The sequence below is a fragment of the Chiroxiphia lanceolata genome, chromosome 4, assembly GCF_009829145.1.
Source record: "Chiroxiphia lanceolata isolate bChiLan1 chromosome 4, bChiLan1.pri, whole genome shotgun sequence".
Classification (NCBI taxonomy): Eukaryota; Metazoa; Chordata; class Aves; order Passeriformes; family Pipridae; genus Chiroxiphia; species Chiroxiphia lanceolata.
In genome coordinates, this window is record NC_045640.1 from 43120554 (window position 1) to 43133549 (window position 12996).

Here is a 12996-nt window from a genome sequence, read left to right on the forward strand (position 1 = left end):
CTTTAAGTGTTTGCTGAAGTCTCTAAATCCAAGGAGGTGTGAACATCACAGCTGTCTTATTTGTTTGAAAACTAGGTTAATTAGCAACTCTAATCATATATAAAGAAGAAATGCAACTTACCTAAGAAAATGACAACAGAGTAAATCTGACTTCCTGAACTTTCTGATTGTTCTGAGTGAAGAGGAAAACAGACACCATTGGTGCCATAGTAGTTCCTGAAAAATTCCTTATTGCTCAGTGGGATAAAAGCAACAGCAAACCCAATTATCCAGATAAGAACCAAAATGGAAATTGTCCTGCATTTTCTGGGCTTCAAACACCTAAAAGGATAAACTATGCAGATGTATTTTTCCAAAGTCAGGTATGTCAACAGTAAGACTGACACCTCTGTAGACAGAATAGCCAGCGATCCAACCAATTGACAGTGAATACTGTCCATCCACAACTGAGCGTGCTTGTTGTATTCTCCACGATACTTAAGATCAAAAGCTCCAATCACAAATAAATATATTCCCATCAGACAGTCAGCACCTGTGGGCACAGTGCTTAACATCATTATTTACACATCTGAATTTCCCATTATCTCTCTACATGTATATTGGAAAACAGACATACACACATATATATACACGAGTACATATTTACAAATCAGCTAATAGATATAAAAATCCACACTACAGTTGGAATGCTATTATGAATTAAAATTAAGGCAGTATAATTAATTTTAATTATTTTATAATTTTTTTTTTTTTTTTAGTTTTCATTTGGACTGACAGTCTATATTTCATACTTGTTTCCAACCTGTTTTTTTAAAGCTCAGGTAAAATTGGTTTGCAAGTAGAAAAAGATATGGCTTCATTTATAGAAATATTCTTGCAACCCTTTTTTATTAGGTCTTATTTCTTTAGATATTAACATTTGGCTTAAGAGTAATAAGCCATCTCTGCTAGATTCAAAGGTTAGTTTTGTCCATCTTATACTGATTCAAAACTCTTATGCTTAGTCTTCTAACCCTAATAAGGGAAGATGACCTGTCAACACAGAACTGAAGGCTTCTTAGATATTTTGCCTAAAAATTTTTCATAGTATTCAGATTATTCCAATGTTCCAACAAAGTTTCAAAATCACTGACATTTAGAAATGTTGTAATCATTTGTTGACATTTGACAACTACCTTTCAAAATGCATCTAATTACATTTGTGAAATACTTACAGACTCTCCTGTATTGAGACAGGGTACTCAAGATTGTAGTAACTGTACTGCCAGATAGTTCATCCATAAACTTGTCTTACTTTTAGAAGTGAAATAAAAAAACCCAATTCCTAATACTGGGGATATGGGAGAGATTAATTTTCTCTATTTGCATAAGTAACCTTTTGCTCATGCAAAAAATAGAATATCTTAATATTTACATGCAGAAATTGTTACTTAGAAATGCATAGTGAAATATAGATTTATATTTCTTGTAAATCTATATAAATATAGATTTATATTTCTTTTTACCTTTGAAAACATTGAAATTCTATTTTTTTATGCTGAAGAAAGTGGGAATTTGAGAAAATACCCTCAGCATGAAAACCAAACATGAAAGCTTTGGAATATATCATCCACCAAAGGCAGCATTTAATGAGAACTTCTGGTATATATGGTACAGTATTTTGTATTGTCATTTGCAACAGCATGAAAGTACAGTTAATCCAGTGCTGGAAATATGTCACTATATTATAGTAAGAACTATCACACATACTATGAGCAGACTAAAAAGATATTCTTTTATGCATGGTGTACTCACAGCAAAGAGACATTATTGAGATGGCGTGCAGCTTATTCTCTGATCTGATGTAAGGTCTCATGCAGATAACAAAAATATTTCCAAAGCAGGTGATGGCAGATACAACCCAGACAAACACTCTCTGTATGATGCTAGCTAAAAGATTCTCGAGGGAGGAAATCCCATCAGTGTTGGGCTTACAGCTGCGCACATGAGGGGCATAGCCACAGTACTGGAATTTCTTAAAATATCTGGTTGTGAGAAACAGATAAGAGATGGTTCTAGTTTGGTTATCAGAAAACCCTCTAGTAAGTACTCAGAAAACATATTCTGAAAGAAGAAAAATTAATCAAAATCTGTCAAAATTTGACAACTGTTCATATGCTGCTTTTCATATGCCTGCTTTCAATTATCCAGTATTCTTTAATTGTAAAATTCAGACTAAGGAAAGCAAATTAGAATAATCTACTTACATGTGGGAAAGGTTTCTCAGGGGTCTGAACATTCTTCTCTGGATGTTTGCAATTTCAATGCCCTCCAAACTGCTGTAAAAAATATATTCTCAGTAAAAGGCCATAGAAAATCAGTAGTAAAAGAACAAACTTTATGAGCATTTAACTGTGATTACATGATGAGTATAGGAAACTAGAGGTGAACTTTAATTTCATCTAATCTGTTACCCCTTTGAAACTTGACCAGAAAGTCCGCACAAAATCTCAAGAGGAATAAAATAAATTACAGTTAATTCTAATAAACTCGCTGCTCTTCCAGAATTGTGAAGAAAACTCTTGGTGCTCTCAGCCATGAGAATCTCTGAATTTCTGATTAACGTGTTGCCCTTCCGAAGTACTATTCTACTGATGTTCTTTCATTATCTCTGAGGAAATAATAACTTCTCCTAGTAATAATATTTTAGATGTTTCTTCTGTCTTTTATCCCAGGGAGTGCTTTACTAGACAAACAAACCACTGCAGGAACTCAGTCTTCATTATGTTGAGAACAGCAGGAACCTGGGACACAGACCACAGCATGTAAGGGAAAAAGCTGGCTTTCTTGTGACACAGAGATGGGATTCCTCATTTTAATTTTTTTATGTATATTGAAAGCAGCAATATTGTTTCCCCTGTAGTGTTAGATCAGTAAAGTTTATCTGTGCAAGTTATTCTTTTAGAACTTCAGTTTCTGTATTTTTGCAGTGCATCCTCTTCACTGTGTTAGATGGTGCAACTGCTCTGTTGGTGCACCTATAAAAACTTCCCCTAAACTCTTCAGAAAGATTTATTTAAGTCCCAACTTTCTTTGACATGGAAGCTGAATGATACTTAACCGTTGTTCTTCTCGTGGTGTTAGCAGTAGATTGTGTAAAAATGGAAATGTGTCTCCAGACTTGTAGATATGTGAAATTCCTTTATAATTCCAATCTTTACGTATCCTAACAGTACTTGCCCATAGTGTTAATAGGCCCAGCTGGACCTTGCATTATCCTTAAGCCCCGGGAACAAATTGTACAATGTCAAATGAGGGTTGTGTTACTCTTGTTCTGTAATAGCTGACAATGTTATTCTCTAAGCTAAATTTATGGTCTCTTTTTGCTGGAAAAAATTCCATTACAAAACTGGTATTCTCAGGAAGAAAAACTTGAGTATTGCTAGTAATTTTCCAGGCTTAAATTATTGAAGATCATCAACATAACCATAAAATATATCAAGGACGATTTCTTACAAAATGTATTCCGGATCATGTTCTTCCAAGGGATGTGTATAACCACAAAGAAAATATAGCTAAAATATAAAGACTTGATACTTACAGGGATTTGAGTTTAATTAGAAAATCAAACTGGTCTATTTGTACTTTCTTGATGGGGTTGTAAGAAAGATTCCTGTAAATAAAACATAAGTAACTTTGGCTATCTTCCTTACTGCTTGTTCTAAAAATAAAGTGAAACTACATAACCCACTTGCTTTTCTAGTCCTGTAGGAAGGACTTGTACCCTTGGCAGTTACAATTGCAAAAGGTAAGAATCATTTAGCATTATTTGGAATGCTAAATGGAAAGAGTGGTCGGATGCTTCACAAGCATGCTATTGCCATGTACACACACACAGAGACACGTAACTTCCTCCCCCAGCCTGATGCTTAAAGGTTTTGACTATAGAAATATTTAGTTATTAATCTTTACAGACTTGTCTTTCAAGTAAAAGAACCTATCTGAACTGCATCCGTTTAGAAAAAAATTACAATTGATTTTGCATGTGAGTTCAAGGGACAGGGACAGAATGGAAAAATAAACATTAGCATTATACACTGTCACTCTGTGCAAGAGTGTTTCTAGGTACATCCTCTTTTACTTCTCCCTATAACTTTTCTTTATGTTTTCATCTTAATATTGTAATTAAAATGCGCAAACTCAATAAATGCAACGGTACACACTTGGTTGCCCCGGTGTATTGTGATGGATCCCAGAGATGCTGGAAAATCTCAAAAATAAGTTATACTTATTTGTGAGTACTACCTCCTCTTCGTCAGAGATCTTCAGTGTTGAGATTAGTGCCTCTTTCAGACTATACAGGAAAGATTGGGACTTTCCAGCAGAGGCATTTGAGAATTTGCCTGTATACGTGTCAGGAAAAACAGAAACTATCTTTCTGGCTTTATAGTAACTTATGCTTTTTTTGGAATGCTTTCATGAGAACAAAGCAGTTGCAATCAAGGCATCTCTATGACGGTCTTATGTGTTTATGATCTATTTTTTGAGGCAAATCCTGCTAGTACATTAAATATGCCCATCAAATTATTAATTTCTTATGATATAGCTAACATAGACGCGTACGTGTGATAAGCCGAACTAATTTTGTATATACTAATAAGATCTAGAAAAAGGTAGAATTTGAACTTGCTATCTTTTGGTACGTGAAAATGCACATCTTTTACAAAACTATTCTGGACAAAAGGTTATATAGAGTTACTTTTGGGATAAGTGTACTTTAGGCAGAGCTTAAATGATGCATACAAACAAATGTGCTCTTCTCTTTCCTCGCACACATGACTAAAAGTATCATATCAAATGAGAAATATACAGTTATATATAATAATAACCAAGAATCCTTACAGTTGTGAAAGCTCCTTTAGATCCTTAAATATATATGGAGGAAGTGATTCAATCTTGTTGCTACCCAAATCTCTGCAGAAACAGGAAGGATACAGTAAACTCTTACTAGGCTCAATAATTTTACCAAACAGTTTTGCAATTTCAATATACACAATTTTATTTTAGCTGCCAAATAGGATATTGTTTATGCAAATGTTATCAGAAACTTGTTATCAGAAACTTCTATTTTAATAGAATACTATTAAAACAAGGTGGGAAGCCAGATCCATCAAATCTTTCTCTGTGTTACTAGTTCAGATGTGCCTGTCATGGTTTGAAAATTGCCCCCCTGGGAGCCGGGAGGCCTATAGGTGAGGTAATTGGATTCCAGGGCAGTCTCCCCTGGAGGGCCAATCACTGCTCATTTCATTCACTCCTGTGAAAAATCATATATATATATACAACCGCTGGAAATTGTTGGCAATCTGTCTGTCTGGCTGCTGCTGTGTGGGTGTGTGGGTGTGAGAAGGCTCAGGGGTGGCAGAACCCTCTTTTTTTCCCCTAGGGGAAGGGGGGCCCTGCCGCCCCACAGCTCTGGCTAAGCCGGGGTTGGAGGCAGCATTGGAGTGTTGTGGACAGAGAGAGAGAGACTCACAACATAAGGTAAGTGTGGAGAGAGACAGGCAAGCTCCTTGCGAGGAGCCAGGCCCACTTCTCCCCCCGCCCCCTTTCCAGCTAGACTGCAGAGGGGGCTTTCTTTTCCCTCTCACTGTAAAGTGGAGGGGAGGCTCAGCATTGGAGCCAAGCCAAAGTGGATGGGCTGAACACAGCCCGGCGCCAGGGAGATAACCCCAGGTGAAATTGGAGATGGACCAGAGAAAGGCCCGGAGGATGTCCTTGCAGTGATTTAAATGGAGGACAGCCGAAAACTCGGAGGAGGAATGAAGATTCCAGGATGCGTACGTGTGATAAGCTGAACTAAACTACAGCAGCACAGAACCGAGGTATGAGAGAGAGAATCACACAGCAGAGACTGACATGGAACCAAGGAGCATGGACTCAAACTATCTTCTTGGACTTCGTAAGGAAGAAGAGACTTCAGTAAACAGCTGGAGGTCGGTGGGGGGAGTGAACTCTTTTCCCTGAACATTCCCATGAGAGAAAGACTGTTTACCTATCAGTCTGAAGGGCTTTTCCTGGACTGAATTGAGGGACAAGCTTAAAGGTACTGATAGAAGTGTGTAATATTATGTACATAGTTGCTTTTAGCTTGTACAGTATATTTATTTGTGTAAAATAAATGTATATACTTCCCCTTTTCCCCTATTGAAGCCTCTTGCCTGAAAGTTTCTCCTCGGTGTTGAGATAAAAATTGTGGGAAGGGGTGGGGGAAGCCTGGAAATTGGATTTTAGATTTTTGTGGTAGCTCAAACCACCACAGTACTATTAGATACATAACTTACAGTTATATTGTTTCTATCAAAAAGAAAGTAAAATACCTTTAATTTTTAAATTAATTAAACATATTGTTTCATGATGAGAATTCTTTCACGTGGGCTAAACAGCACATCTGTACTGTTTTTGTCTCTACCTTTCACCTTATTTTTACTAAACATAAATCCCAATAAAAGAGGAGTAAGGATCTCAGTCCAACTGAAGCTGGCAAACTGGTCTAAAAGACACTGAAGGCACACATGCACTGGACTGTGGTAATGCAAGATGAATATTATTCTGTTCAGGGAACATAACAATCTTGTGAGCAAAAGCCCCAGTATTATTGATACAGACTATGCATTTTGTTGACTATTTCTTCCCTGTTCAATACATATTAAAAAACCATAAGAAAGGATGACATCTCCAGAGCGTGTCATATGAAATAGAATTTATGATCAATGATATTTTCAATATAAATTACCAAACTTTGTGACTTGTACAAATAAGAGAAGAAATCTACTCACAATTCATCTAACATCTGGAGAGAAGAAAAGCTGTTTTCGTTTAGAGAGCTGATTTTATTTTGTCTCATCACCCTGAAAGAACAAAACAAACTTACATTGCTCCTTCTTGATATCTATTTGGTTTTGGAGAAGCGGTTTTATAAATTTTAAAAATTTTCTCTTTTCTGCATCTTTAATTCGAATTTGCCCAAATCAGTTAACAAGCTAATTTAATCTAGAAGCTTACCATTTTATCATTTGGTAAGTAATTTTTTTTGCCTATACATCCTATAGATGCATATACTTCTGCATATGTATATACATACACACACATATACACACTCATGGGAAGCTGGTGTAAATTGACTGAGGGCAGGAGGAACATTGAGTGGACTGGAAGGATTGTGACCTCATCACATCTCAGACACAGGCACATGGTTGTGCAACTTTTCATTCGCTCTTATTTCATCTGCCACTGAACTTACTCCTTAAATGAACAACCAGGATTTTAAAAACAATGAGAAAGCCAAGAACATGGGTACTGCACAGGAGTTAAAAATTGAAAGTGACAGATACCATGGAGCCTACTAATGTCTCAAAAAGTGGAAGGGATTTTCTGAAGATGGTTACATCATCATTGAAGAAACTTTGAGGAAAATTCTAGAATTGATGAGCCAGGCAACCTACCAGCCAATCAAATTCTTTAAAATGAAGCAACAAGCTATGCACTTTGTACATTTTCTGCTTTTTATTATGAGATTTTTGCCTCCAAGAAAAAAATTATAACGAAAATTTCTAAACCTTAGTATCAGCCAAAATCACTTCAGTGAAGTTTAGTTGCACATTTCACTGCTGAACTTTGCTATAAATGTAAACAGTGATTAATTCCCTGTGGGTGTCATTTCAAATGAAATATTTTAATAATATACTCAAGAAATAAATAACCATGATACTCAGGAAACTTTTCTATTAGCTGTAATGAATCACTTGATTGTTCAGCACAGGCATATCTCACTCTGGCTAGCCAGCATATCCTATTACTTACAACACAGTTAGAGTGCTGCAGGAGATGAAAGTAGCATTTCTCACATGATGGATATGGTTCCCTTCAAGGTCTCTAGAATATAAAGAAAACCCCATTAATAACTGAAAATAAATTCAGGCAGTTATTCTAAGGTAATTAAAGAAAAATACTACCAGAACTTCATCACTGCACAGAAGAAAGTGGGAGATAGACATGTAATACTTCTGCACACTTAATTGATGACTTCAGGTCATCAAACCTGCGGTGACCCAGCAGGCAGCCTGCAAGATCCAGTACCCCATTAGAAAAAGTGTCATGGAAGTGCCATACAAAGACAACAAAATAATATTATTCTAGTGAAATAAGGTATACTTACAGCCAGTTTAGTCTTGGCATATATTGGCACAGAGGTTTATCAGGCAAACGAGTAAGAGAATTATTCATCATTTCCCTGGAAAAAAAGAGGAATAGTATAGCTAGTTGTATTTGCCCAAAGTTAATGTTATAGAAAAAAATTGATGTCTCTTCTCTTTGTACTTTTGGAAAAAAAATAATTCAAATCTTAATTTGTTTCTTATAGTTTTGAGAAAATAGTACTATTTTCTTAAACTTCCACATATTTTCACTGTGGCATTCTGTGGAGCAGTATTTTATCCTTAACTTGTTAATTAGCAGGTAAAGGAAAGGTGTTCATTTCTCTGCTATTGAAATAAAACATAGCAAGCCAACACAATGTGCAATTCAACAGCAGTAGGTTATAGACAGTGATTTGGGGGGCAGGGCTGGGCTGCTGCAAGGGGCAGGGACTATGGGACACCCTCCTCTTGCACCACGGCTCTGGAGGACAACTGGAACTGCACAACTGCTGCAGCTGCCTCATCCTTGCACTCTCAGCGATGTACTTTACCATTTTCTCCACCCATCTCTCCTAATCTTTTCCAGACATGGCGTGTCCTACTCCAACACATTTTGCCCAGGGTAAGAATAAGCTTCAGATGTGCTGCCAGCACTCTGCGGTGAGCAAGCACAGTCATTATAAAAAACTTTTTAAATGTGTGTGCTCTTTCTATTCTGTTCTTTTAAATAACTCTTTTGTATCTTTTGTATACTTACAGAAGAATAAGTGATTTGAGTCCATAAAATGTTAATGGATAGATCCGATTTATCCTATTATTTTCAATTATCCTATAAATTACAGCAAAGCATGTATCAGATTGACAATTGACTTGAGTATTAAATTGAACAGATAATAAAAAGTAACATACTTTATAGTGGATTTCTTCAAATGTTCAGTCAAACTACTTAAAAAAATTAGCACACTACTCCTTAACAAGTTAAGGCCCTAATTGAATTAATTTCCTTTCAGAAAAATTTAATAAAAAAAATTAATTCTGAGAAAGTAATTAATTTCATCTTAGAAAAAGTGTTTTCCTTTGAGTTTTTTAAATTCTTTGATCAAGATACTTTGAATGGATTTTCTGTGAAAACAAAGCAGCACAACACAGTAGTGTTCTGTGGTGATCCAACAGTTCCAAAGACATGGAAGAAGGTTAGACATATTATTTTCTTATTTTTAATGACTTTTCTTAGTTGAAATCTGTCTGAAAAGCAGTAATAAGAAAATATTTCAGATTATGACAGTCATTTTGTCTGGACATTTCAAGCATTATTTACAGGAAAAGACCGGCCCAAAAAATTATCTTTCTACTGTTTTATAGTATCTGAGTTACTTAATTTATTAATTGTTAACAAGCAATTGCTAATAGACATTATTTACGATTGTATATTCCATCAGTCACTAAGCCATTAAGGCCCAAGAACTTTTTTCTGCTCTCACCAAAGTCAATTGCATTTTTACCTTGCACAATACAACAGGAGTTCCTTAGTTATTATCTAGTAAAAAGTACTGCTATGCACAAAAATGGAAGTTATCAAAATTTTTCTCTTTTATGAATTATTTATTGAATTAATAAATTTATTAAATTTATTTATTGAATAAATAAACATACAAATAAGAAAGCAACATACAGCCATTCAAGTCTGTGGAGGTCTGCAAAAACAAAAGGCTCCAAACTAGTTATCTTGTTGTTACTCAGGTATCTAAAACAAGATCAACCAAAGATGAATTAATGGAATGATTAGTTAGCAGTAGATGCATGAAAATGAGTTTTAATATTATTTTTGCCTTGATAATTTATCAGAAAACTACTACTATTTTTTCATAATTATAATTTTTGAATATGGTAATTTTCATGCCGTTGTTTGACAACAAGACTCTCTCTAGTGAGGACTTTAACAGCAATTATTAGAGCACTTTGTCTTATCTATAAGAAAGCACAGCCAGCTAAATATTTTCACTGTGTCATATTTTAGGCCCTTCCCTGTTTCCTTCTGTGGAGTGATTTGTTCCATGGATTTTCCCTGGACCTGTTCAGTTTTTGCTAAGGATACTAGTCATAAATGTAGATGCCAGAATAATGGAACAAGAAAGGCCGAAAAAGAAGGGGAAGAGGTACTATAAATGATCTGGGAAGATAATAACAGCAGCTGTAATAACAGATAACCAACCACACTCATATGATGGAAAAAATAAGAGGTACAATTTTAAAAAACTTTCTTTTTAAAAAATATTGCAGAAAAAAATCTTAATCAAACAATTCAATTTATGTGTTGTCTCTTTCATCTCTTAAAAACATCTCTTGCAGGTTGGAAACACCTCTTAAAAAGCTGCTGCAAAATAAAGAAAAAAGTGTTCCTTTCATTACCTATACTGGTTACTTTGAATTGCTTCTGTAAACCAAAATAACAGCATTAAAGAGTTTTCATCCATCACAAGCTCTCACTGTCATTTTACTTCTTTTTCATTCTCTTTGATTTTCTGCAGGGTAACTATCATACTATCTCCTTCTTCCATTCTGATGATATGAGGAATAGGAGTGAAGTATGGAGCCAATTTGTATTTTCAAAGTATCGTCCTGCACAGATAACTCTTATTCTGTCTTTGTTTTCTCAATCCAATCGTTGAGTTAAAGATTTGGACCATTTTGTAAGTTCCTAACATGGAATGAAATAGAGTGAGACATCCATAGTGACTCTCAGAGCTCTGACTGCTGGTTTTTACTTCAATATTCTAAAAGCAATACTTACAATTTTGTCAAATTGTATAATCCTTTGAAAGCACGTTCAGATATAGTTCTAATTTTATTATTCTGAAGATACCTAAGAAGATAGAAACCCAACAATTAATTCTCTAAATAAGCAAAGTTAAAGCAACCTAAGTAAATAATTAAAGTCTATCAGCTAAACTGAATGTAAATTTTATACTTTAAAATAAGTTTTCAAACTTGTTACACCTCGAATTTGACAATAACCATTTCACAGCTATATCTGCAAAGACTGCAAAGGTGTTTTTAAAGAAATACACATGAAGAGTAGAATTACAAAATTCATTCAAAGGGTCGCTTGCTTTGCCTTGTTTGCAACCTCCTTGATTAGGTCCTAAACTTGCAGTGCTCACCTGTGTGACCCAATCTTTGTGTTTAGCCAGATCTCTGCTACAGGCAAAATTTTGCACAAAAAATATTAGTTTAAAACAATTTTTGAATTTTCCATTTGTAGTATCAGAGAATTCTCAAAATGCTCCATTTTTAAGATAATATAATAAAAATGTACAGCAAATCTTACTAATCTTCTCTAAACGAAAGATACTAATTTTTTAATTTCTGGTTTTGATGAAATAATGAGCTGAAAATATTATCAGCTGCAAATATTAAATAATTTTCAAATAATTTCAAAGCATTATATTGTTATTCTCTGAGCAATATTTAAATATAAGTTCTTTAAATTAAATTACTGTTAATAAAGCATCCAGATGCATTCTTGTTAAAGCAATAAGAGATCTGACATTGGGCTTCTGTCAAACACTGTTCAAGACCTTTTGGAAAATGTAAATCATTCAGATCAGACGGGTGTGAAGTCAACTTTAGAAGCAAGTGTTTTGTACAGATAGACATGGATATGTTTCTTTTAATGAAAATGTACCTTTCAAAACTGTAACGTCATAACGACACTTAACTTTAAGAACACAAGATGGTGCTGCAGTACAGCACAGTTCCCATAAAAGAGAGCTTTAAACTGACATAGGAGCCCTGCTCTAGACTTTACATTTAATTTTTAATTTCACTAATTCTAGATCAAGAAAAATTATTAAAGTCTATGATTTTTGAACAACATAAATGTTACTCATTGTAAAATATCACACAGTATTGTTCTGCCATAACAGTTTGACTAGTTGGGGTATTATTGAGTTGGTACCAGACATAATTAGAAGTAAAACCACGTGCCATGTGACTGAGCTTCCCATGACAGTGGGAAGTTTGAGTTTCCAAACTTTTGTTTTGCAGAATAAACGGATTGACTTACTTTAATTTATTTTGGCCTATACTGTTCATTATAAATGTAACTTCCTTCAGACACAGTGAAAGTTTAGCATTTTTTTGCTATAAACCAGTCCATAAAAAAACATTAAATATGCAGAGATTATGGTTTTGAAAAAAAATAGATGTCAAATCAAGATACTTGAGCCAAATGGGCTACATATGATGTATTGAAGGGTGAGATTAACCAGAATTTTGTTACTTAGATGATAAGCTCTGTGTGTGTGTATATATGGAACAAAGAGAGGATGAATGTTTAAGGCTCTAAATAGATATTTTAGGTTGAAGTACTCCCTTACAGATTTTTAAGATCTTGATATTTCTTGAAAACATCAGCAGAAAGCTTTCTTAGCAGATTCCTCTGAAGAGACCTGTAGGAATGAATACATACAGTAAAACTACTGTCCCAGCTTCCTATAGTGCTGCTACTTTCGTTATTTAATAAGAGCAGCTCTCACACTGCTAAATAATGAAAGCAACATGAAACTATCTGAACATGCTACTTCTGTTTGTCTGAATATTTGTATCTGTTTAAACAGTAAGATAAATGCTTTATAATAATAAAAAAAATTCTTCCATGTCCCCAGGAAAACTGGCAACATAGTAGTTAAATCTAAGAACGAAAAAGTTTTGAGTATAAATTACAGATTTATTTCAAATATCAAATGCATATAGAGCTTATTTCCCAGTTCATGTGTCTCTATGTCCCCGTCTCCACTGGGGATACTCAAGTGTCCCG

The 12996-nt window shown here is 34.7% G+C and overlaps 1 protein-coding gene across 1 annotated transcript in view; it reads right to left on the reverse strand.

The window, feature by feature from the left end:
• Positions 1-12996, reverse strand: part of RXFP1 (relaxin family peptide receptor 1) — a 45768-nt gene that overhangs the window by 3181 nt on the left and 29591 nt on the right. The window contains exons 5-16 of the mRNA XM_032687095.1: positions 12557-12628; positions 10969-11040; positions 9850-9921; positions 8935-9006; positions 8198-8272; positions 7843-7914; positions 6819-6890; positions 4882-4953; positions 3581-3652; positions 2247-2318; positions 1795-2024; positions 122-532 (exon numbers count right to left, since the gene is read on the reverse strand). Coding sequence (XP_032542986.1) covers positions 122-532; positions 1795-2024; positions 2247-2318; positions 3581-3652; positions 4882-4953; positions 6819-6890; positions 7843-7914; positions 8198-8272; positions 8935-9006; positions 9850-9921; positions 10969-11040; positions 12557-12628 — 1364 coding nt within the window. The remainder of the gene's footprint in view (positions 1-121; positions 533-1794; positions 2025-2246; positions 2319-3580; positions 3653-4881; positions 4954-6818; positions 6891-7842; positions 7915-8197; positions 8273-8934; positions 9007-9849; positions 9922-10968; positions 11041-12556; positions 12629-12996) is intronic.